This window comes from Nycticebus coucang, chromosome 4, assembly GCF_027406575.1.
Source record: "Nycticebus coucang isolate mNycCou1 chromosome 4, mNycCou1.pri, whole genome shotgun sequence".
NCBI classification, from domain to species: domain Eukaryota; kingdom Metazoa; phylum Chordata; class Mammalia; order Primates; family Lorisidae; genus Nycticebus; species Nycticebus coucang.
This window is the reverse complement of record NC_069783.1, coordinates 143,649,217-143,675,529: the sequence shown is the minus strand read 5'-3', so window position 1 is coordinate 143,675,529 and position 26,313 is coordinate 143,649,217. Positions and strand designations below refer to the sequence as shown.

The 26,313-nt window shown below is 42.7% G+C and overlaps 1 protein-coding gene across 23 annotated transcripts in view; it reads left to right on the top strand.

Annotated features, from left to right (window-relative positions):
* LOC128584216 (small G protein signaling modulator 1) overlaps positions 1-20,360 on the top strand; it is an 81,134-nt gene extending 60,774 nt beyond the window's left edge. For 7 of the 23 annotated variants that reach the window (XM_053589253.1, XM_053589243.1, XM_053589254.1 and 4 more), the window contains 8 exons: positions 489-557; positions 2,049-2,636; positions 5,327-5,460; positions 6,840-6,922; positions 10,778-10,887; positions 13,539-13,668; positions 15,203-15,370; positions 18,290-20,360. In XM_053589253.1, coding sequence (XP_053445228.1) covers positions 489-557; positions 2,049-2,636; positions 5,327-5,460; positions 6,840-6,922; positions 10,778-10,887; positions 13,539-13,668; positions 15,203-15,370; positions 18,290-18,378 — 1,371 coding nt within the window. In that variant the 3' untranslated portion in view covers positions 18,379-20,360. Of the gene's footprint in view, positions 1-488; positions 558-2,048; positions 2,637-5,326; positions 5,461-6,507; positions 6,646-6,839; positions 6,923-10,511; positions 10,589-10,777; positions 10,932-13,538; positions 13,669-15,202; positions 15,371-18,289 lie in introns of those variants that run through there. The other 16 variants (XM_053589246.1, XM_053589264.1, XM_053589248.1 and 13 more) reach the window with 15 other exon arrangements.
* The last annotated feature ends 5,953 nt before the right edge of the window (positions 20,361-26,313 follow it).

Here is a 26,313-nt window from a genome sequence, read left to right as displayed (position 1 = left end):
TGCTGAAGAGATAAGCCAGAAATGCACAAGCACATTTTAAGCCTCTACTGAGTTAAGTTTGCTAATCCCGATGACTGAAGCAAGCCACATGGCCAGGCATAGCATCAGAATAGGCAAGAACTGCCAAATTCAAGGGCAGAAGGCACGTATGCAGGCAGCAGGTAAATAAAAATGAGCCATAAATACAACCAGTTACTCTGAACTAAAATATCTGGCAGACGTCTCAAGTAGAGAGCGGTTGATGGTGGGTGCTCCAGTTGTGGAAGTGGGAGGTGGAGGCCCAGAGGCCAAAGCAGTCTCTGAGGAAGCTCTGGGAAGCAGAGAGTGGTTCCCTCTTTGCATTTTATAGCTAAGAAGCTGAGCCCCTGAGGGGGTGAGCCAGTCAGGATAGAGAGGAAATCAGGCTTCTTGGCTCACAGACCAGCAGACACTCCTGCTGCGGGCCAGGATGCAGCCTCACCCTCTCTCCCTCCTATTCCTTCTCTCAGTCCTCCCAGAGCTGCAGCTCGGGCCACCAGAACATCCGCCTGCACAGTGACTCCAGCAGCAGCACACAGGTGACCGCTCAGAGGCCCCACCCCTTCCACCGGCCTCACCCTGCCAGCCCATGCCCCTCCCTTCCACCCCAGGTGATGGGGATTGGATGTCCATCATTTGCAGTTCATTTTCTGGGTTATTTAAGCTTTTCATACTAGCTTTAAAAGTCAAGTTTTTTCCAAGTAACATATGAATCTAGTCCCCCTGTAAAAAACTAAAACATTGCAGAGAAAGTCAAAGTTTACTTTGATCATCTTTAATCCCTGGCTGCCCACCATTGAAATAACATCACCATCATCATTTTGCTGAATATCCTTTCAAGACCTTCTGTATGCCTTTACATAACAGAAAGCTGTACATAATATAGCAATGTTATAGCAAATATAGCAGTGTTTAGTAGTCTTTAAAAAAAATTCTACATAAATGCCATCAATGTGTTCAAGAACTTTCCATTTCATTTGATGAAAAGAGATAGCTCCATCTCCCTCGATATCAAAGAAGAAAAGAAACATGTGTAGTATGTCACCTTTCTTGTAAAAAGAGGAAATATTAATATAGGTATATTTTTGCATCTGCTTTCAAAAACAGCAGAAAGAGGCGGGCGCCTGTAGTCCCAGCTGCTCAGGAGGCTGAGGCAGGAGAATCGCGTAAGCCCAGGAGTTAGAGGTTGCTGTGAGCCGGGTGACGCCACGGCACTCTACCCGAGGGCGGTACAGTGAGACTCTGTCTCTACAAAAAAAAAAAAAAACAGCAGAAAGATAAACCAGAATTAAATCAAAATGATTACCAAAAGGGGAAGGGGACAGGGAAAGAAGCTACATTTCCCTGAATATGCTTTTTCTTTTTTCTAATTTTGACTTTGAATTTAAATGGAGTTAGGCAAATTTTTTACTTATCTTAAACCAATTAAATCCAAAATAAGTTTTTAAAAGCACAGAAATATACAAAACTAACCATAAATCAAGTTGGTGAGATAAGAGAAAAGAAATATTTCAGGTGACTTTGGAATACAGTTTTTGGCTGTCTAACCTTGATGGGATATGACCTGAGGACATAAAGAAACACAAATAAATCTTTAAAATGTATCCTGGATATTTCTTCATAGTGTCTCATATATATCCAACTACATTTTAAAATTGATCCATAATTATCAACCACATGGCTATAAAAGACTCTTTTTTAAAAATTGATCCCTTTTTTTTTTTCCTTTTAAAGAATGATGTGCACGTGGTAGAGGTCTGTCTGATGAAAAAACATGTTCCTCCCCCATTTCAATGCCCTAGGTCCCCTTCTGGCTTATTCTATGCACACACGAGCATGGAGGTCACGTTTTTATTTATCACAAGCAGGAATCTGTATTCTGCCTTGTTCTACCTCTCTTTTCACTTGGTTGTCTGGTATTCCACTGTGTGCATGTGGCATGTTTGGACTGATCCCTGTTGTTGGGTACTCAGGTTGCTGCTGTGAGCAGGGAATCCTAGTCCATCTGTCTCTGTGCACCTTGTCCTCAGGTGTTTGAGTCTGTTGATGAGGTGGAGCAGGTGGAAACTGAAGGCAGGTTGGAAGGGAAACAGCCCAAGATCCCGAATGGAAACCTGGTGAATGGCACTTGTTCCCCAGACTCTGGGCATCCCTCCTCCCATAACTTCTCCTCGGGCCTCTCGGAGCACTCGGAGCCCAGTCTGAGCACAGAAGACAGTGTCCTGGATGCCCAGCGGAATATCCCCCCAGTGCTGCAACCCAGGGACAGCAGCATGGATGACAGGCAGAGCAGTGAGGCCACCACTTCCCAGGACGAGGCTCGTGAGGAGCTGGCTGTGCAGGACAGCCTGGAGAGTGACCTCCTTGCCAACGAGAGCATGGATGAGTTCATGTCCATCACTGGCAGCATGGACGTGGCCCTGCCTGAAAAGGATGATACTGTGATGGAGAGCTGGCGGGGCAGCGAGGCAGAGAAACGTAGCCAGATGGACAGTGAGGACAACCTCTCAGAGGAGCCTGAGATGGAAAGCCTCTTCCCTGCGCTGGCTTCTCTGGTTGTGACCACTTCTGCCAACAATGAGGTGTCCCCTGTGTCGTCCAGTGGTGTCACCTACTCTGTAAGTCACCAGGACTCTCCACTCAATTATCTTAGCTCCAGCTGTAGGATGGAGGGGATGTACCACAAACCCTTTATCCAGAACAACCCGGTAGTGAGCCCTCTGGGTTGTTGCATTTTGCCCATCACAGAGGATTCACTATAGAAACACATTTGGGAGGGAGGACAATATTTAAAGGTTTTGCAGTAAATAATCCTGGGTTCAAATCTCAGCTTTGGCAAGTCACTTGATCCCTTCTGAGCCTCCGTTTCCCTATTCCTTCCTAAGTTGCTTTCAAAATTAACAAGTTAAAGTCCCATGTGCCTGGAATATCGTAAGCACTTGATCACCAGCAACCTTGATGATGAGCTTTGTGATTTAGACTCAGGTCCAGTGTCTTTTGAATATTCAAATTTGCTTCCTTGCCAGAAAGTCCAAGCCAAGGGACATCAGCTGAAAGGAGATTTTTTACTGACTTTGCTATGTATTTATCATCAATTCACTCCTCCGAATCTTCCAGTTTTCTAAAAATCTCTTCTCAAGATTTTGGATATGTCAGGTTTATTTATTTGGGACATCCAAAGAATTCCTGAGGCTTTCAGGCATTGCCCTGTCCCCATGCCTGAGCTGTAGTTGTTATCCACCCTCATCTCACGTCCCCTTTGCTTTGCTTCTCTTCTATTTTCTGTCTCATATTTACCTCTTTCTTGGTTCTCTCCCTTGTTGAGGGGCACATGCCCCAGTGGCATCCACATCCTTAGCGTTTCATTCCTTCTTACATCATAGGCCTCTCGTTCTGGGATACCTGTCTTTTTGTACGAAGTGCACTCTTTAGCATGTCCTGTTGCAGAGTATCTCTCCATTTTGAACAGTATTCATCTCATCTTATTCTTGCAAGGTGTTTTCACGGAATATGCAGCTCTAGATTGTAGTTATTTTCTCTCAGTATTTTGAAGGTATTGTTCCACTGTCTTGTAGATTCCGTTGTTGCTGTGGATAAATCAGTTGTTTACTTGTCATTCCTTTAAAAAATCTTGAAAGATCTAATTTTCATTTTTTTAAAGATAATCTCCTCTCTTTCTGGCTGCCTTTAGGGTTTTTTTTTTTTTTTTTTTTGGCCGGGGCTGGGTTTGAACCCACCACCTCCGGCCTGTGGGGCTGGTGCCTTACTCCTTTGAGCCACAGGTGCTGCCCACCTTTAGGGTTCTTTTTTTGGGTGTGTGACATTGTGTGCCTAGGTATGGATTTCTTTTTTGTAGTGGTTTGTTGGGTTTTATGTATCTGCAAATTGGTGTCTTTAGACAGTTCTGGAAAATTCTCATCTATTATTTACTCAGCTGTTGCTACTTCCCCATTTTCTCCCTCCGGCTGTAGCTCTGGTTAAACGTTTGTTACATCTTCTCACCCTGTCCTCTATGGATACCACTTCTCTTTCATTTTATCATTTCCTTGACGTTCTGTGCTGAATTCTGGATATTTTCTTCAGATCTCCTTTTAATTCACTAATTGTCTCTTCAGAGTGTCTAATTTTCTGTCACCTTTCTCTAATTAGCATTTAATAAGCCTTTTTAAAGTTTTATTTGGCTTTTCTGCAGTTGTGCTTTAAAACAATCTACTTATTTTTATAGTCTATTCCTCTTGTTTTTAACCTCTTTTATTTCTTTAAATAGAGCAAACATATTTATGTATTTTGCTTTAAATACAGCAAAAACTAAGCAGGAGTCTCATTCTGCTATCTGGTATTTATGCTGTTATTTATGATACCTTTCTTTCTCTGGGGGTGTTTTCTGATTTTTGAGCACAAGTTCGTATTTCTTGGAGTTCTGTCTGTTGCACTATTTAAAGCCTAGGTGTGAAGCAGATTCCTCAATAGAGGGTTTTCTTCCTGGTACCAGAAGAATACAAGTGTGAGATGACTTTGAACTAAATTCTCTGATCTTTCATACCATCCAGGTTGTGGAAATGTGGGTTATAAATCTGCATGAGTTGTAAACCTGACTTGTGGCTCTTAATCATCTAGGGAGATCATTTACACTTAATTTATACATATGTTCAGGGCATCAAGGCATTGTTTTGAGACTCTGTGACATTAGTATTAATAGTTTTTCTAGTCATCCCTTACTGAAGGTGTGATTCTTTGGGGTTCTACCTTTCTTCAGGAAGGTCTTTTATTAGACTCCGCACCTCAGAAGGTTTGGGGAACACAAAGTAATTAAATCTAAGCTTAAATTTTCCAATTTGGCATCTTCCCTCAGGGAGTAAGCCAATTTTGGTGTTATCTCACCTTTCTGGATTAGGTTTTGATCCTTAAATGTTGCCATTTCCTTGTCATACCATTGAACAATTTCAAAATTAAGCCCAGAGTGCATTCATCCATTCTCCTTATCCAGTTTCTAGCAGAGAGCAGTGCACTCCCTGTAGTTGCGACTCTTTGAGAAAGAATTGTATCCTGTAGAATAAAAGACACTTGCCCTCAAAACAAACTATTCATGTGATGGATACACTGAAAGCCCAGACTTCTCACCATACAGTTCATCCATGTAACAAAAGCCATTTGTACTGCCTAAATTTATTGGAATAAAAAAAAATAAAAACAAATGAAATCAAACACCCAAGCGGTCCAGGAGAGGATTAGGAGGAGGGGAGATGCTCTTTTCCTAGTGAGGAGTTGGGTGTAATTTTTCATTTCTTCCCCTCTTGGGGCCTTATAGCCGGAGCTGCTGGACCTATATACAGTGAATCTGCATCGCATCGAGAAGGATGTGCAGAGGTGTGACCGCAACTACTGGTACTTCACCCCTGCCAACTTGGAGAAGCTGCGCAACATCATGTGCAGGTGGTGGGGGTGAGGGGAAGGACCCGGGAAGGGAGAGGGTTTGGACAAGATCAGGACTTTTGCAGGCCCAGGGAGAATTTATTTCGGTCTCTGAAGCTGACTTCATTCCCACCTGGAATCTAATTTCAACCCACACTGACAAATAATAATAACAACAACAACACCGAGCATTTATTAAGCACCTACTGTATACCACTGTTCTGAGCCTTTTTTGATCATTGCTTAATCAGTCCTCAACTAACCCTCAACCTATCCCCTTTTATAAGTGGGGATGTGCAGGCTCAGAGAGGAACTACATTACTCAGAGCACTCTGGGCTGTGGGTAGCTCACAGCCACATCTCTCTGTATCTACAATCTGCCTTCTTTTTCTTTTTTTCTTTAAGTCAAGATCTAGGGCTTAAGTACTATTCATTAAAAAATAACTACTGGCATTTATTAAAATATGGACGTTGGCCTCTTTGCATATTTGCCCTGTCAATGGAGGCTCATTGGCTTTCTATGGCAAACACATCCTGCTTTGTCAACTTTCTTACTCTGTAAACTTATCTTTCTCTTCCTCAATAAACTTTGTATCACTCTTGCCTAAAAAAAAAATACAAAAGTAACCCCTGCTTATTAAAAAATTCAAGTAAGTTAAGGAGATTAGAGCCTTATAAGATATAAAGAGAAACTTCTCCTCATCTTCAGTAGTCAATGCCACTCGCCCAGAATTAATGACTACAGACAATTTAGTAGTAACTAATTGATTGTATGGCTACAAAATGGGATGCTGATGGTAACTGTTTTGTGTGATTATTTTGAAAAGTAAATGGTGCAATGCATGCATAGTGGGCTGAGTATACAGAAAATGCTCAGTAAATATAAATTATTGTTATATTAATAAAGGGTAGACCAAGATTCCAGATAGAGGAAACTGCTAGGGCAAAGGCACCGAGGTATAAATGTGGTTTATTTGTGCAAGGGGAAGTGTGGCTGGAGGGGAAGAGAAACTAAGAAGTAATATGTAAGCTGTAAACATGAATTGAGAACAGGTTATAAATGCTTTATACCCCCAGTAAAGGAGTTTGTACATCATCCCATCAGACAGTGGGGACCTCATGAAGGTTTTTGAACATATAGAAGCCTCCTGGAGCTGGACTTCAGGGAGGTCATTCTGATGGCTGCTCATAGGATGCTTGAAGAGAGTAGGACGGGTAGTCAGGATGCTGAGGGAGTGGTCCAAGTGAAGGGTGGGAGACCAAACAGGGGGGGAGGGGCCTGCAGAGGCAGGTTGTGCAGGGGGGAGGGGCGGAGGGGCCTGCAGAGGTGGGTCGTGCGGGGGGAGGGGCGGAGGGGCCTGCAGAGGCGGGTTGTGCATGCCATCACTGGCCCCTCACATCTCTCATAGCTACGTCTGGCAGCACATTGAGATCGGCTATGTCCAGGGCATGTGTGACCTTCTGGCTCCACTGCTGGTCATTCTGGATGATGGTGAGTGTGTCTTCCCTGCCCCAGGACTGGGGGGTACAGTTTCCTTCCCACCACAGGGCAGGGAGGTTAAACTCACTTTGTGACTCCATGGAATGGGTCAGGACAGGTGCTCAGAAGACCTGTCTGGAGAATACATCAAGATTCTAGTGAAGTAAAATTCCTTGTGTCCCTTGATGCCCAATACTTAACACATATCCAGGCCTTTGCTAGCCACTGATTGTATGTACATGAATATGAATTTTTTAAAAAAAAAAAAGCCAGTAAGGCCCAGATGGCTTTACTGGGTAGTTCTACCAAACATTCAAAGAATTACCACCAATTATGTAGAAGCTCTTTTTAAAAAATACAGAAGGAAGGAACACTTCCCAACTCATTTTGAGGCCAGTCCTCATATGAGTACTGGGTACCTCACTGGTACCCTGACACCCAGTACCAGACAAAGACATTACAAGATAACTACATACCAATATTATTTAAGAATATAAATGCAAAAATCCTCATCAAAGTATCAACGGACTTATTCCAACAAGATACAAAATGGACTGTAAACAAAAACAAAGTGTGGTTTATTCCAGGAATGCAAGAGAGATTCGACATACAAAACTAAATCATTGTAATTCACACATTAACAGATTAAAAGGCAAAGAACACACAAGTATCTCAATTGACATAGAAAAACATAACAACATCCAGTACCTTTTTATGATTAAAAAAAAAACTCAACAGGGCCGGGCTCAATGACTCACGCCTGTAATCCAGCACTCTGGGAGGCCAAGAGGAGTGGATTTCCTGAGCTCACAGGTTCATGACCAGCCTGAGCCAGTGCGAGACCTCGTCTCTAAAAAAAAAAAAGAAAAGAAAAATAGCTGGGCATGTGGTGAGCACCTGTAGTCCCAGCTCCTAGGGAGGCTAAGGCATGAGAATTGCTTGAGCCCGAGAGTTTGAGGTTGCTGTGAGCTGTGACACTAAGGCACTCGACCCAGGGCAACAAAGTGGCAACCCTTCCCCACCACCACCAAAAAAAAACAAAAAACAAACACTCAACAAATTAGGAATGGAAGGGAACTTACTCACCTTACTCAACATGATAAAGAGTACCTCAGAAAACCCACAAATAGCATCATATTAAATAAGGAAAGATTTGAGCACGTTCCCCCTGAGGTTAGGAACAAGACAGGATATCTAATTTGCCACTACAAGTTTTGCAGGGCAATTAAGGAAGAAAAAGAAATGTAAGCCATCCAGATTGGAAAAGAAGTTAAATCTCTATTCATGTATGACACGATTTTGAATATAGAAAATCCTAAGGAATAAAAGAAAAGATAGAACTCATAAGTTTAGCAAGGTTGCAGGATACAATACACGGTCAATAAATAAAAGCCTATTGTACTTCTATATGCCTGAACAATCCCAGAATGAAATTAGGGAAACAATTCCATTTGCAGTAGCATCTAAAAGAAAAAATATTTATGAATAAATTTAACAGAACTGTAGTGTTTGTACATCGAAAACTACAAGACATTGATAAAAGAAAATTTTAGAAACCTAAATAAATGGAAAGACACCTCATATTCATGGACTTGAAGACTTAGTATTGTTAAGGTAGCAATGCTTTCCAAATTGATCTGTAGATTCAGTACAATCTCTATCAAAAATTTGCTGCCTTTTTTGCAAAAATTGACAAGCTACCCCTAAAATTGATACAGAAATACAACTCAATGAGGAAAAAATAGTCTTTTCAACATACGGTACTGAAACAACTGGATATCTTTATGCAAAAGATTGAAGTTGAACCCTTACCTCACACCATGGACAAAAAACTAATTCAAAATGGATCATAGATCTAAATACAAGAACTAAAATTGTAAAACTCTTAGAAGAAAACACAGAGAATTCTTTGTGACATTGGTTTCTTAGATGTGACATCAAAAGCATAAATGACAAAAGAAAGAATAGGCAAATTGGACTTCATCAAAATTGAAAAATTGTGTATTCCATAGGAAACCATCAAGAAAACAAAGAGAATCTAAAGAATGGAAAAAAACATTGCAGGTCAAATATGTGATGATAAGGGACTTCTATCCAAAATATACAAAGAACTCTTATAATTCAATAATAAAAAAGATAATTTAAAATGGATAAAGGATTTTAATAGACATTTCTCAATAGAATCAAAGATATAGAAAAAGTCCACCAAGCACATTAATCATTAATCAGTAGGAACATCATTAATCAGTAGGAATATGCAAATCAAGTTGAACTGTGTCTTGGCATCATTGTCAAAATCAATTCACCATCAGCGAAAGGGCTTATTTCTGGACTGTGATTTCTGTTCCACTGATAGATAGAGATTTGTATGACTCCATTTATATGAAATGTCCAGAAAAGGCAAAGCCAGAGACAGAAGGTAGACTAGTGCTACACACCTCTCCAGGGACTGGGTGGAGAGGGAAATGGGGAGTGGCTGCTTCGTGGGTACAGGGTTTCCTTGTGGAGTGAAGAAATGTTCTGGAACTAGATAGTGGTGAATTCACACAACATTGTGAATGTATTAAAACTACTAAGACTATTCAAAAATGGGAGTACAACCCCACTCTTCAGCCACAGGCTGCACATGGTGATTTCCTTCAAAAAGTCCAATATGGTGGGAATGGTGGGACATATGGGTGAGGGAGAAACATTAAAGCTCTAAAACCTGACAAACACTATCTCAGCCAGGTGAACAAGGTCAACATCAATCTTAAATTGCATTGATAGTGTATGCCTTTGATATGATACAATTAAAATGGCACTTTACCTCCATGGTCTGCTGTCCAATAACCCATAACCTTTCTTATTGTGAGAGAAACATTAGGCAAATTCCATTACTCATGGTGGAAGATCCTACAGAAATACCTGATTGGTACTCCCACAAGCTGTCAAAGTCATCAAAAACAAGAAAAGCCTAAAAAACTGCCACAGCCAAGAGGAGACATATGTGCTATCTTGGGTGGGATCTTGGAACAGAAAAAGCACATTCAGTAAAAACTAAGGAAATCCGAATATATACTTTAGTTAATAAGGGCATCAACATTGGTTTATTAAGTGTAACAAAGGTGTCGGGCTAATATTAAGATGTTAATAATAGAGGAAACTGATGTGAAGTATGTGAGAACTCTACTATCTTCTCAATTATTTATAGATTTAAACTATTCTAAAAAATGTCTTTGAAAAAATAAATGACATCCTACTTTGAGAACCCTTCAGACTAGTGTAGCTTTCTCCAAAGTTATCAATTGCTAAGAGAAAATAAAATACCATTTTCAAAAAGTTTTTGAAACACTGAGTTAAACAAAACAAATTGCAGGACTTGTCAGCACCTTTACTTACTAGATACATGTAGTGATTCCTGACGCAGCAGATATTCTAAGCATTTCACAAAGTTACCTGGCCTTTTCTTTGCTTATCATCTATAAAAGTTCTTCCAGTATTGACAATTGCTGTGCAAGTACAATGGTTCCCATACTTGAGAATTTCAGGAACCAATAGAATGGCAAAAGGGGGGGGGGATGTTTGGGACCAACAAAACATTATCAGTTTTTCATTGTAGCAAATAAGGATCTTCTTAACAAGAGCATCTGCTGTTAGCCATCATTTCCTAAAAGAAGATGTTTCAAAACCTGCAAGGTGAGAAATATGTAATGAATTTAAGATTAGAAAGCATCCCTTGAAATGGAATACTCTTGGTTCTGCATTGTCCATAAGTTATGTATTTGGCTGTGGACTTTGAACCAGCTCTGGGCCTTAGACCATCACTTTGGGAACCCCTGTCCCCTGGGCAATGATACAGCTGATTGTCCTGTGCTGCTTCCTCAGAAGCCCTCGCCTTCAGCTGCTTCACAGAGCTCATGAAGAGGATGAACCAGAACTTCCCCCATGGAGGCGCCATGGACACACACTTTGCAAACATGAGGTCACTGATCCAGGTATGAGCCAGTCTCTAGCCCTGTTTGGACTTTTTGGAGAAACAGTAAGTGTATCTTAGTGGCTTAAGAGTGAGCAATTTGGAGCCAACTCAATAGGTTTGAGTCCTATTTCTGCTGCTCACTAGCTGTCCAGCCTCATAGGCTTTTATCTCCCTGAGCCTCAGTGTTCTCATCTGTAAAAGTGGCTTATTTTCTTATTTATGTGAGTCCCAATAAATTTTTACACTTACAAGGGAAATGAAACAAACTAATGCATTTATAGATCTTAGCCCGATGTCTGGCAATGCCTCTCAGAGTCTAGTCCATGAGCAGCATTATCAGCCTCACCTCAGAACTTTTAGAAATGCAAATTACTAGGCAAGGTCTCCCACTGAATTAGAATTTCTGAGAGTTGGGCCAAGGAATCCATGCCATTTGACGCTCCAGAGGTGATTTCGATGCAAGCTCAAGTTTGAGAAGTGCTATAATAAATGCTAGCTCTTTAGCATCTATAGTGTATCTGCTCCCAGATGAATTGAGACATTCACCCCTGTGAGCAGAAGGAATGGAAATGTATTAACCCAAGTAAATAATAGGGACCTGTAATGATCTACGAACAAGCAGTGGAGCTACATCCTTAATCACATTAGCTCTGAAAGATTCCTTGGTAGAGTTAAAAAAAAAGTTACTAAATCCTTTTGACCTGAGAAAAGTAGAAAGAGTAATATAATGAATACCCACGTTTCCACCTGCACCTGCCCAAGAACTAGAACGTTAACTACAGATTTATTTCTCAGCCTTCATGTAGGCATTCCCCTACTTTTGTCATCTTAGGGGTAAGCACTTTCTAGTATGTGACATTTATCACTAAAATGCATTTTTTTAAATTCTTTAAAGCATACACATATAATCCTAAATAACATCTAATACTACATATTGTTTCTCAAGTTCCCCTACTTACATAAATAGTTGTAAATGGTATAAATTCTTCTGCAGTTTGGTTTTATACTCAGTAACAGGTTTGCGATGCTCACGCCCAACAGTGCAATTAATTCCTGGAAGTACAGTCATGCACTTCAAGAGTGTAACACTTTATATCACATTTTATTTGAATCCACTATCCTGTTGGTGATCATTTAGGTTGTTTTCATTTTGTTTTGTTTTGTTTTTGCTTTGGGGAATTTTGGGGTTTTGTTTTTGGTCAGTGCTGTACTGAAATTCTTGTGTGCATTTCTCTGTGAATACATGCAAGAGTGTTGCAAGAGGGCAGGTCCCTGGAGTGGAACTGCTGGTCAGAGAGAGCGTGCGCATCTTCAGCAGACACAAGCTCGCTCAGCCTCCAAAGTGACTGTACCAGTTTCTGTGCTCAAGAGCAGTGTTGGAAGGGTTTTTTGACACAATCCATCATCACTTGATATTGTCACACATCTTAATTTTCACCAGTATCTTGGGTGTGATTAGAACATCCTGTTGGGATTTTATTTGCGTTTTTCTTGATTAACAGTGGAACTGAATATCTTTTCTTTTTTCTTTTTTTTTGTTTATTTGGACTACTATTCTGATGAATTACCTGTTCTATTATATATTTTGCCATTTTATACGGCTATTTTTTCCATAATTAGAATCATAACTCCACATATTTTCCCCTTATTTTTGTGCATACTATTTTGAACTTGCTGTTTTTATCTTTTCACTTAACAGCATATCTGTTAGCTGGAGACATTCTTCCACCACCTTTTTTAAAATAATAATTCTTTTGCAATATAAGTCAGATATCATACGATTCATCCTTGAAAATTGTACAGTTCGGTGGTTTTTAGTATATGCATAGAGTTGTGCACACATCACCAATTTCAGAACATCTTCATTACCCACCAAGGAAGCTCTTTACCCATGAGCAGTCACTCCCCGCTTCCTCTCTCTCCTCAAACCCTGGAAGCCACTGTCTACTTTCTGTCTTTATACAGATTTAGCTTTTCTAAACATTTCATGTAAATGGAACCATATAATATATGGCCTTTTGTGACTGGCTTCTTTCACTTAGTGTAATGTTTTCAAGGTTCATCCACATTGTTCCATATATTAGAATTTCTTTCCTTTTTATTACCAGGTCATATTGAATTAAATCATATGAATATACCACTTCTTGTGTATCCATTCATCTGTCGATGGACATTCAAATTGCTTCCGTTTTTGGCTATTACAAATGATGCTGCTACCCACATTTATTCATGTACAAATTTTATGTGAATCTATGTTTTATTTCTCTTGGGATTATACCTAGGAGTTGAGTGACATGGAAATTTCATGTTTAACTTTCTGAGGAGCTGCGAGACTGCTTTCCACAGCAGGTGCACCAGTTTGCATTCCCAGGAGCAGGGCAAGAGGTTCCAGTTTCTCTGAATCCTTGCCAACACCTGTTACTGTCTATCATTTTGATTTTAACCATGCTTATGAGTATGAAGTGGGTATATTGTTGTGGTTTTGATTTGTATTTCCTTAATGACTGATGATGTTAAGCATCTTTGGTGTGCTTGTTAGCCATTTGTAAATCTTTTTTGGAGAAATATCTGCTCAGATCTTTTGCCCATGTTTTTAACCCCACTGGTATATGTTGTGCAGATGTGCCACTATTATTCAACCGTCCCCTCTGCTCCAACTTTTTTTCTCAGGAGGCTGATGCTGCCCTTTCCTTCTTCCAACAGATCCTGGACTCAGAGCTATTTGAGCTGATGCATCAGAATGGGGACTACACTCACTTTTACTTCTGCTATCGCTGGTTCCTGCTGGATTTTAAGCGAGGTACACTGGAGGTTTTATTTCTAGACTATTTATAGCAGAACTGAACGGGAAAAGACATTGTAGAGGTGTGTCTGAAGGGTGCTGGGGCAAAGGCAGCAGAGGAAAGTGGCACACGTGAGTGGAGCTCTGACAGTCTATTCACTCTGCCGTAGGTGCTGTTAAGATCCCAATTTGACCGTGAATGGGTTAACAAACTGTGGTATATGTATACCATGGAATAGTATTTAGCCATAAAAGAAGATGGGGACTTTACAGCTTTTGTATTAACCTGGATGGAATGGAAATACATTCTTCTTAGTAAAGTATAACAAGAATGGAGGAGCAAGAATCCAGTGTAATCAAATACTGATATGAAGACAGTGGATGAACTAATACATGCCCACACAAGAGAAAACCTCAATTCAAGCTGGGGGAGAAAGGAAGGGAAGGGGAAGAAGGGAGGGGGAGGGAGACCAGTGAGCTCCCACCCAGTGGGCACAATGTAAGGCGTATGACACAACTCCTGGGGGCAGGACACAACTATAACAGGGACCTTACCTAACAACGCAAACACTGTAACCTAATCGTTTGTACCTTCCTATTAATCTGAAATTAAAAAAAAAATCCAAATTTGACCAATGAGGAAAGTGCTGTTGAGAAGAATGACATTCAGAGCTCGGACTGGGAGAGCCAGGATCTGAATACACCTTTGTCTACTCCCAAAGCCTCTTCCCTTCCTTTCTGTAATGATGCTTATCAGGGACCGGGACTTGTAAAGCCCACCGGGCAGGGGTTATTCTGTACACATTTCAAACATGACTTGGAAGTGATGCATATCACACAGCACGCTGTTGCCATTGTGCAAACGTAGGGGAAGGTAATAATAATAACATCTAATATATATGAAGGGCTTTATTAGTTGATGGACACTGTGCTTCACCTCACTGGTTACCTTCTACTATCAGCTTCACTCACCTTCCAGATGAGGAAAGAAAGAGGGAAATAGAGAAGTAACTAGCCCGAGGTCCCCTGGCTAGCGAGTACTGGAGGAAGGATTCACAGTAGTTTACTGGACATGGGAAGCCTTGCTTTTAACCCCTGCTGTGTTCTGTCTCTTTACTAGAATCAGAGGCAGCACCAGCTCTGCCTATGTGCTTGGGAGACAAGCTTTAGAGACACTTCCATAGGTGCTAATGGAGATGGAGATGTGGGTTAGGGGTGAACTCTGGTCAAAGGGCAGGGCAGGGACAGGTCTGTGTAAATCAAACCTGGACGTGCCAAGTTCCTCTGCTCACAGAGTATCAGAGCTGGAAGGAACTTAGAACCCACCTGCTTTACATAACCCACTCTACAGATGGGTAAATCTGAGGCTTCTGTCAAATGACAGAGTCCAGGTCTCTTGGACCTGGCCTGGGCTCTATCCGTTGCACCAGCACAGAAGCACAAATCAGAGCTGGCCTGGGATTTTCCCAGAATGATTTTCACAAGGGAGGGCAGCACCATGGGCCCTGTTGCTGACTCTCTCCCCATGCATGTGTGTGTTGTGTTTCCATAGAACTCGTTTATGATGATGTCTTCTCTGTCTGGGAGACTATCTGGGCAGCCAAACATGTCTCATCCACCCACTATGTCCTTTTCATCGCACTGGCTCTGGTGGAAGTCTACCGAGACATCATTTTGGAAAACAACATGGATTTCACAGATATCATCAAATTCTTTAATGGTACCTGCATGACTAGGTTGTCTTGTGGTGGGTGCACGCTTCTGTATGGCCCCATTCATGAGGGTTGGACAGTTGCTGAAATTGATTCATGGTGAAGGGGATGATAAGGGTTCTTCTCACTTCTTATTGACTATTTGATGATTCTCAAAAGGATAAGTTGATATTTTGTAATGCTGAAAATGTTTTTCTCAGGCATCTGGCAGAGGGATCATGGGTGTTGAAATAAGCTCAGGGACAAAGCCTGGCCCTGCCACTAACCATCTGTGCCAATGGACAATACATTTTCATTCTCTCTAAACACACACTTCCTCATCTGTGAACTGGGGTAGCAGCATCTGCTTCAGAGGGTTGATATGTATAAGAAAAGCATGAGAAAGGGACAGCCTTTGAAACCAGACAAATGCGAATTCTGATCCCAGCTCTGCCATTCAGGAGCTGTGTGACCCTGTCCAAATGACTTTACATCTCTGGGCCCCTTCAGAGATAAAATGTTGCTAACACCACTTCCCTCCCAGCAATGCCCAAAGAATTAAATGAGACAACATGGGTAAGTTGCATCACGTGGCTCACAGGAGGGGCCCCATAAGTGAAAGCTATTGCTACTGTTGTCTCTATTTTAAATAAATTTTAAAAAATGAAGGAAGGTTATAGAAAAACCAAAAGAAGAAAAAGGCCACCTGTGATGTCACTTTTTTTTTTTTTGACACAGAGTCTCTGTGTTGCCCTGGATAGAGTGCTGTGGCATCATAGCTCACAGCAACCTCATACTCCTGGGCTTAAGCAATCTTCTCTTACCTTAGCCTCCCAGTAGCCACAACGCTTGGCTAGTTTTTCTATTTTAGTAGGGTCTCACTCTTGCTAAGGCTGATCTGAAACTCCTGAGTTCAAGCAATCCACCTGCCTAAGCCTCCCACAATGCTAAGATTGTAGGCGTGAGCCACCACGCTTCTGATGGCACTTTTGATGCGTTATGAGGGTTCTTACTTTAAGTAAACTTTTTGTTCTGAAATAATTTTGGATTTTCCTTATCTACTAAAATTTTAGATTTAGAACTGTTTTAGATTTAAAATAGTACAGAGAGTTAATGATACCCTTTGCCTAGCCTTGCCGACTGTTAGCATTTTACACAATCCTGGAATATTTGTCAATATTAAGAAATTACTATTGGCACATTACTATTCACTAAACTACAGGTTTTATTTCGACTTCACCTGGTTTTTTACTAATGACCTTTTTCTACTCTAGGATCCATTCCCAGAAACCACAGTCATGTATATTTTTATGTTTTTACCATCACAGAATCCAAATGTATGTAGCTTATTTTTTTTACTATTATTACAATTTTTTTACTATTTCAAAAATTGTCTTCTATATAATAATTTTCTTTTGAGACAGAGTCCATATGATAACTTTTTAAGACTATAGAATATACCTCTCGTAACTGTCCCATAGCTTACTGAACCATCTCTTATCATTAGCATCTAGGTTGTTTTCAGTTTGAAGGTGTAATTGAGCACCCAAGGCCATTCATATATTAGTGTAGAGCAGTGTTTTTCAACCCTTTTTTATCTCACAGCACACTTGAACCTATACTTAAACTTCCACAGCATACTTAAATTACGTTGATCCAAACAAAGAATTAGAAAAGGACATGCTTACTATGCTTTGAACTTCTTTCAAAAGTAATTTAATTAGGGCAGCACCTGTGGCTCAAAGGAGTAGGGCGCAGGCCCCAAATACGGAAGCTGGTGGGTTGAAACAGCCACAGCCAAAAAAAAAAGAATTTAATTAATGATCTTTAAAAATGTTTGCGGCACGCCTAAGATCCTCTCATGGCATGCTAAGTGTTCTGTGGCACACGGGTTGAAAATCACTAGTGTAGAGGTTCCCAAACTTGCTTAATTCCTGGCATCCCTAGTGTGTCTATAAAATGTTTACAGCACCTCAGGTCAAAGGTTGCATTTAGTAAACATTTAGGTCCAAACCTCTTAATAAGTATTTATATGTCCTAACAACTTAATGGCATTTGAAAACAGACATACATTGAAGGAAAATAACACTTTTATTCTTATATAAGTACGATTACTTACTAATGGGGTGTGCGCACGTGTTAGGTTTGTATAACTTCTCAAGCCTCGGTAGCCGATTGAACACTACCACCTTCGTTTTCTGCTCCATGTCGATTTTCACGTAGTGCTTGCTTTTTATCATAGTGACCACTGAAAATCTAGCTTGCAAAAATGCAAAGGAATTGATAGGAATGTCATGCCCTTTGTGAACTCACCCCAGCTAGCAGTTGATGTGGTGCTCAATAAAGGTAGAGTGTTTCTGTGTTCCCCTCAAAACTTACATATTCCACAGTGCCCCTGTGAGTTCACTGTAGCACTCTAAACTATCTCAGCACCCACAATCTTAGTTGTTCTGTTTGGGCTTTTTCCCCCCTCTACAAAATAGTTTCTTTAAGATTAATGTTTAAATTTAGAATTTCTCTGGTTTACAGGTCTGCATTTTATGTGACTCTTGATAAAATTATTATTATTGTTGTTATTTTGCTTTTTCATCCTTCTCTCTCCTCCTTTCTCCTTTACTCGCATTATTACCTCCTCTTTTTTTGTATCTTTATGCATCTGCTGTGTGCCTGGCATTGCTTTCACAAGTTCCGTTTGTAGTAGAGGGGAGGAATGATGTCATGTTTTTTTAAGCACGTTTTGTGAACCAACCTCATTTGATCCCCACAGTGACCTTGAGATGTAGCTGCTCTTCTGACAATCCCCATTTTACAGATGAGGAAAGTGGGATCTGGAGGCACAGGCCTCCTCCAAAGTCTCTGCTTCCAGATACCCTCCCCAGGGGCTAGAAATGTATCCCCAGGCTGCACACAGAAGGAGGCTCATGATATTTCGCCTTCTCCTCTTTCAGAAATGGCCGAGCGACACAACACCAAGCAAGTCCTGAAGCTGGCCCGGGACCTGGTGTACAAAGTGCAGACTCTGATTGAGAACAAGTGAGGGGCACCTCGCCCGGGCAGTGCCAGCGAGCCACCCCCTGCCCGTCCCCTGCCCTCTTTTCTTCCCTGCCAGAGGCTATCCCTGAAGCCAGGGCCTGGCATCTGTTCAAGTGCACTGAGTTCTGTGCAAGAGAAACTATCCTGACTTTGGCTGCTGGGCGGATGGGGTCGCGGGGTATCCTTTCAGTTCAGCCTTATACGTTCTGCTGTTTGACCAAAGATTGCCTGGAAACGTCTGGCATTTCTCCCTTGTGGGAGCTGGGGGTTGTTGGTGCCGTTCCTGGTCTCCAAAAGGATGTCCTTTTCTTCTTTCTCCATTTTTCCGAGCTGTCTTGTCAGATGAGACTTTGGGAGGGAATTTTTGCTTTGAAATTGGTGTAGAAGAAGTCTATGGGACTCTCTGCACTCTGAAAGGGCCCTTGGGAGATGTTCCAGATCATGGCCACAGACTGGCTCTGAGCAGGGTCTCTCCCCATCAGTATTACTGACATTTGGGGCAGGTGATTATTTTGAGAGGGATTGTCCTGTGTATTGTAGGATGTTGAGCAGCACCTCTGACCTCTACCTATAAGATGCCAGTTGCACCATTCCCTATCCCTACCCTGGTTGTGACAAAAAAAAAAATCTCCAGACATTGCCAGATGTCCCCTGCAGGGCACAATTGCCCCTATTTGAGAACCACTGGCTTAGAGGAAGGCTACAAATGTACCTCCCACCCCACTGTCTTTGGGTCCTGCCCAAAGAGGTCAGGGCAGAATCCACATCCTGCTACCTTTGTCCAAGGGAGGACCTTGCCTCTTCTTCCACATACTGAGTCTCGGAAAGGCATGTGTTTGGTGAAAGCCTCTTGATCAAGGAGGCTGGCTTTTCTCTAAGCTTACTCAGGACCTAGAAGGAAAAGGAAGGCAGAGGTCAGCCAGCGTAGAGTGTGGTATGTGTTTTCCTTAGGAAACACCTGCTGATGAACCGGGGCCAGGGAACAGCTAAATCTGGGAACGGCCACCTCCACATCTTCACACAGAGTCACCAATCCACAGACTGCACATGAACTAGTTTACTCTTTCTGCCTTCCTCTCCCTTTAGTAGAGCAGTCTTGACAATTGCTCTGTTCTGAGAATGGACCCAGAATAGGAGGAAATGGTGGACACCGGGGGAAAGGGTCTTTCCCAATAGACCCTCTAGGGTGCTGAAGGAATGTCAGGTAGGACTTTGGAGCGGCGATGAGATAGGAAATGCAGTCTCCTGAGGTGTTTGCAGAGGGGCAGTCCTCCACCCAGAGCAAACCAGGATGGAAGGCATCCCTGCCCTGTGTGCTTGTCAAGCTTTCTCTCTGCTGCAGCAACTGCAGCTTCGTCTGAACCCCCAGCCTCTGCCCTGAGAGGTGCAGGTGGGCAGAGGCCATGTGGGGCCTTGCTCGAAGAGAACTCCCTCCCCGGGAGACTTGAAGCTACAGTAATCTCACCAGTCCCACCTCTCGTTCCACCTCAGCAAAGCGAAAGGGACATAGTCAATGTTCTTGCTACTGTTACAGTTGCATCTGCCCCCCTGGCCCCCCAGCTTCCCCAGATAGGAAGAAAGGTGCAAAAGGCCCCTCGGGATGAAAGTCCTATTTTGCCACTCAGCAGTTCTCTACAGAGGATGTTATTTTAGCAAGACCCAAGTCTCAGACCTTCTGATTCTTTATTTATTTTTTTAACAGACTAGTCTTAAAGTACAGCACAAGATGTCTTCTCTGCCTTCTGTGGTGTTCTGGAGAGCATCTGTGATTGTGATTTGGAATAATTCATATATATTTTGTTTATCGTGCTTATTCAGATTTTTGTACATGGTGTGTGTCTGTGTCCTGGAATTGGATGCGTGGGAATTGTTCTGTGTATGGAGTGCCCTCTTTTTTCCCAGTGTGCCCCATATATCTTGTAAATGTTTGCTGAAGATTTGTGTCTATATATAGAGAAATATATATAAACAGAGAAATAATGTCAATCTGCTTTTTTTGTTGTGGTTGTTGTTTCATTATTATTAGGGGTTTTTCTTAATTTTTTTTTAATTGGGAAGAAAGAAATGTTTGCTTCTGAAGACTGTGTTCCTTCTCTTCCACCTTAGTGACCCCAGATGGGGGTCAGCTTCTCATGACGGTTGTCTGGCCTTTCCCCAGAAAGGTGAATCACGCCACATCCCTTGTATCAGTCAATTGTTACCACAGTGATGCTGCATGACAAACCACCCAAAACATAGTGGTTTAAAATAGCCATTTATTTACCTCATGATTCTATGGGTCAAAAGTCTGGGCTAGGTTCAGTTAGGAGGTTCTTCTGGTCTCAGACAGACTCCTTCATGCATCTGTGGTCAGCTGATGGACAGATAGGCATCTCCATTTCTGATGGCTGTTGGCTGGGCCAGTGGAAGAAACTAGATCATGTGACTGTCATCCTCCTGCAGGGTAGCTTTGGCCTGTTTGCATGGCTTTGATGACAAATGGCATGAAAGGAAGCAGAAGCAGGCACTGCCTCTTACCAGCCCAGCCTCACTGGCATAAAGTCATGACTGCCACATTCTGTTGGTCAGAGCAAGTCACATAACTGAGCCTACAATTAGAGGTGGAAAAAAAGATTCCACTTCCTAATAGGGGGCTTTGAAACATTACATTGAAAAGGAGCATGGATACAAGCAGGGAAATAATTGAGGCCACTTTTGTAAACTGTCTTCCACATCCCCCAAGGTCTAGTGCACCACGGGGGTCCCCAGTCAGTCAGTCATGTGACATGGGAGCATACCCGTAAGTAGCCTCTCTGCATCCTGACTGCTGAGCTAGCTGACCTTTCACCTCTTTCACCCCACAGACCACACACCCGTCTGCTAGGCATCTCTGGTTCTGACTCATGGCTGCCATTCAGAACCAGAGTCATCAGGCAATGGGGACCTGTGTATGGATCTTCACCTCCAGAAGTTTCTAAATATGGCCTGCCTGATGGAAATGTCTGGTTTTCAACTACAAAATTAAAGCTTGATTTAATCTAATGAGCACCCATCAAAACTTCAGGTTGTATATAGAGAAAGTTAGATTTCCAAATTATGCCTACAAAGTAGCAGAGATGTACAGATGACATCAGGTACCTGGATGTGCCCCATCACTGCTTTCTTGGAAGATTCCCAGCAGAGCTGAGTGTGAAGCCACTCACAGAAGCAGCCCAGTGGGATTTGCCTTTGTCCTTTATCCAGCCCATTTGGGGGCTCTCTTAGTTGGAAGGTTTGCTTCTTCCTGAGGGAAGTTTCTCAGAAGAAAGACGGGTCTTGGTGTTCCGACTGTGCTTTGAGGTCCCCAGTCTCATTTCTCTGACTTCATCCTTAACTCGGTCCATGTGGCCCTCCTTCTGGAGGATTCCACTATGGCTTACAGCCACCTGGTACTGCCAGACCCGGGGAACGTCAGAGCACCTGTTGTGTGTGCACAAATGGCCGGTTACATGCACTGTTGGCCTCTGGTTATTGACAATGTATTTTATAGGGAAAAATCCCAGGAGAACATTTTTGCTTTTTGTCCAGACTTTCCTAAGCACGTGCATCTGAAGTAGACGTGAGAAGATACATCTTGACTCACGAGGCATACTGTCCTGACCTAGTGGGGATCGAGCGGTCTCGGTCCTGTGCCCGGGTGCCGTCTGTATCGTGGCCGCCACTGCCTCCCTCTTCCTGCTCTTCCTTCTCCCCCTGCTTCTGCTTCTCCTTGTAGCAAAGAGCACTTGAATAGAGTCTTGTGCCCACATTTTCTACCTGAATTGTGCTGATTTTCTTTTCTTTTTTGTTTTTTTGAGATAGTCTCATTATGTTACCCTCGGTCGAGTGCTGTGGCATCACAGCTCACAGCAACCTCTAACTCCTGGGCTTAAGCAATTCTCTTGCCTCAGCCTCCCAAGTAGTTGGGACTACAGGCGCCCGCCACAATGCCCAGCTAATTTTTGTTGCAGTTGTCATTGTTGATTAGCTGGCCCAGGGCCGGGTTTGAACCCACCAGCCTTGTTGTATGTGGCTGGCGCCGTAACCACTGTGCTACAGGCACCAAGCCAATTGTGCTGATTTTCATTTGGAAAAGACAGCAGGGGGAAGGCCCTTCTAAGCCATCTACTTTCTTTTCGCCTAGACTAGAGCTTTCCCTTTGGCTTACAGGGGGGTCATGGGGCAGTTGAGAAGCACTTTCCTACAAAGAGTTTGGGAGGCCCTCGCCTTCCATTGCAGAATGGGTGGAAACCATGGTAAGCCATATTCTTTCATCGCCTTTCTTCCCTTCTCTCCTTCTCTCCCAGGAGTCCAGGGGGAGGGGAGGTGAGGGTGTAGTCAGGAACAGTGGTGGGAAGCAATTTAGTTTGGGTTGGTTTTTATGTTTTTGGTTTTTAAGAGACAAGAGTCTTACTTTGTCACTCAGGCTGGAGTGCAGTGATACTCACTGTAACCTCAAACTCCTGGGCTTAAGCCATCCTCCTGCCTCTGCCTCCCACATTGCTGGGACTACAGGTGCAACTGCCCCTGGCTAGTTTTTATTATTTTTTTATAGAGATGGAATCTCACTATCTTGCCCAGGCTGGACTCAAATTCTTGGCCTCAAGCGATCCTCCCCTGTCAGCTTGGAAAAGTGCTGGGACTATAGGTGTCTAGAAGGAGATTTTCTTCTCTTCTTATCAGATACTCTTTTGAGTTTGACAGACATTAGACCCATTAATCAAGGAGGCTTTCTTCTTGGAGGACTTAAAGGAGAATTAAAATAAAAATGACTTTCTCACTGCACTGACTAAAATGTTGTTTATCCTTGTCCACATGTTTGGTGAGCCATGATTTGGGATTCCAGATCTGCTATCGATGGCTGTGTGGCCTTAGTTTTCACGTCCATGAAATGGGGATAACGACGCCTCCCTTGGTTCTGGATTTACTTCTAAGCCCCTCTTCTGGGGAACCCTGGTCCCTCGGCAACACTGGGGACAGCGTTGGAAACCCATTTCCTCACAGTTCCCATGTCAGGTTTTCTGGTGAGTCTTTGTCTTTTTTTTTTTTTTTTTAAGAGACAGAGTCTCACTCTGTGGCCCTCGGTAAAGTGTCCTGGCATCACAGCTCACAGCGACTTCCAACTCTTGGGCTTAGGCAATTGTCTTGCCTCAGCCTCCCTAGCTGGGACGACAGGTGCCCACTACAATGCCTGGCTATTTTTTGGTTGCAGTTTGGTCAGGGCTGGGTTTGAACCCGCCACCCTTGGTATATGGGGCCAGCTCCCTACTCACTGAGGCACTGGTGCCACCTATTCTGGTGAATCTGTGAAACTTAAGAGAACGTGAGTCTTTGAAACTACAGAGAACTCAGAAGGGGGTGAGCGCTGAGCCCTGTAAGGCTAGTCTTGAAGAAACACTGGAGTTAGGTGTGGTTAGGCCATCAATTCTTGGCAAGAGGAGCATCCATGCTGAGTCTGCAGTTTGCATCTGATTCTGCTGAGTCAGGAAAGGGCCCCCAGGTCTCCTTTTGTCGTTACTTTCAAGCCACTGGGTACATTAACAGCTTGCTCCCAGGACAGATACAGACTTTAGAGCAGTGATTTTCCACTAGTGTGCCACGGCCCACTGGTGTGCTATGAAAGCTTCTTAGATGTGCCTCAAAAATTTTTAAAGATCATTAAATTATTTTTGAAAGGAGTTCAAAGCACAATAAGTGTGTTCTCTTTTTTTACTCTTTTTTGGATCAACATAATTTAAGTGTGCCATGGAAGTTTAAATAAGGGTTCAAGTGTGCTGTAAGATAAAAAAAAGGTTGAAAAACACTGCCCCAGAGGAACACAATTTGAGGTTCTTTTAAGTGCCAACTTGATAATCCATTTCTGACTGTCAGCCTAGCAGAATTCCAGTAACAGGAGCGTATGGTTCTGGACACTTTCCATTACATTAGGATGTGGTAGAAGAAACCTCCACTATCTTCCTGGCATTTTTTTTTTTTTTTCAGATTTGTGAGCACGATGATTTCTAGACTTTGTAGGTACAGGGCTCCTTTCAAACAACAGGTGTCCCTTGTTTTAATGAAAAGAAGATAATAGAGAAATGTCTCTGTCTAATACCAAATAAAGATGGAGTCTTTCTGTAAATGATTTTGCTTTATGGGGTAGAGAATCACTCCTTTTGGCATTGCTGAAACAGTTCAAATGGAAAATTAAGGAACACGGGGGCCATTACAGGAGAGGAAGCAGCACATACCAAATGCCAACAGGTGACCATACCCTTAGTTTGGGCTGCTACTTGGTGGCTTCCACTTGCTGTTCTTTGTTCTGGAAACTTCCTAGGGCTCAAGGAACAGTCCCTCATGAGACTGATTTGCACTGAGGTGCTTCTAATGATATTCCAAATAAACTGCTGCATTTGTAATCCATTTGAACGCTGTGTGGTGGCTTCCTGGCTATTCTATTACTTTACCAAAAAAAATTTTTTAAACTCTGTTTTTGCTTATTATTCTTTCTGAAAGATAAATACAAGGTGCATTCTCTGTTATTTGTATGTCTTCAGTGTAAAAGAATCACTCCTGGGGCGGGAGGTGTTTATGGATATTCTTTGGTGAGCATTTGAAGCCAAAAAGAGTTTGATGAAGGTGAGCTGGTTGTGTGGGGCAGAGCGAGCAAATCCAGGTGTTATTTTGCTGGGTGCACATCCCAGCTCTTCCACTGATCTGCTGTGCAGCCTAGGGCAAGTGACTTTACCTCTGAGCCTCAATTTTCACTTCTGTGAAATAGGGACAATAAAGCCTCCCTTAAAGAGAGAGCTGGCCACTGACTGCTTCTGTCTGCTTAGCATCCTTCCTCAATTCTGGTACCAGCAACCACCTTCCCCCACCCTTTAGGAAACTCTACCTACTCCACTATAATTATGGGCCTTCTAGTGAGACTGCCAGCATGCCTCTCCCAGTCAGTGTCAGTGATGGGCACATGCCCAGTGCTGGCCAATCAGACTCCTCCTTAGATGAGTATGTACCAGAAGAGGAAAAGGAAGTTGACTCTTTCTTCTGGGGCAGTTAAGCTAGGGGGAGGTCAGCCTGGAGCTGCCTATGACCCTGTCTCCTGAAAGGAAGAGTTCAGGAATGGCTGGATCCAGGTATTCAAATGCAGTCCTTAGAGGTCCATCTCATGGTTCTGCTCTCCTCCATGCCGGCATGCAGGCTTCTAATCAATCATTCTGACCAGGACTGAATGTCCTGGAGGGTTCATTTGTCCACCTTAAAGACCCTGTGGCTAGAGAATAACCCCCAGGGAAGACTGGGACTTCTAAAGGAGGGCAGTGGGTCAGGACAGGCAAAACTAACAGGTGGACGGCAGCATCCTTGGCAGAGGAAGCAGCACGTGCAAAGATACGGAGGTGTCAGAGGCCTCCCAAAGCTCAGTGCATTGTGGCTGAAGGGAGTGGCACAGGGGTTGGGTGGTGACAAGAAAGAGGCTGAAGAGAGTAGCTGGAACTGGGCTGTAAAGAGCTTCATGTGCCCCAACTAAAAGTTTCCACATCATTGTGATTATTTGCCCTTAAATTCCTCAATCCCCCATCCCAGCACTGACACAAAGTCTTGTACTTATAGACACTTGCTAATTGATGGGGAAATGAATAATTTTCAAATTCTCTAAGAAAAGGGGGGCATTATAAAAAGGAAAGGAAGATAAAGAGAAAGTGTACATCCCCATTAAAAGATTTAATAATTAGCCTGACATGATGACACATGCCTTCAGTCCCAGCTGAATCCTTACTGAGGAGGCTGAGGCAGGAGGATCACTTGAACCCAGGAGTTTGAGGTTGCAGTGAGCTGTGATGATGCCACTGGACTCTAGCCCAGGGCAACAGAGCAAGATTCTGTCTAAAAGAAAGTAAAATAATAAAATAAAATATTTAGTATTTAAGTGACAACCACATACTCAGAATTGGCCTAGACA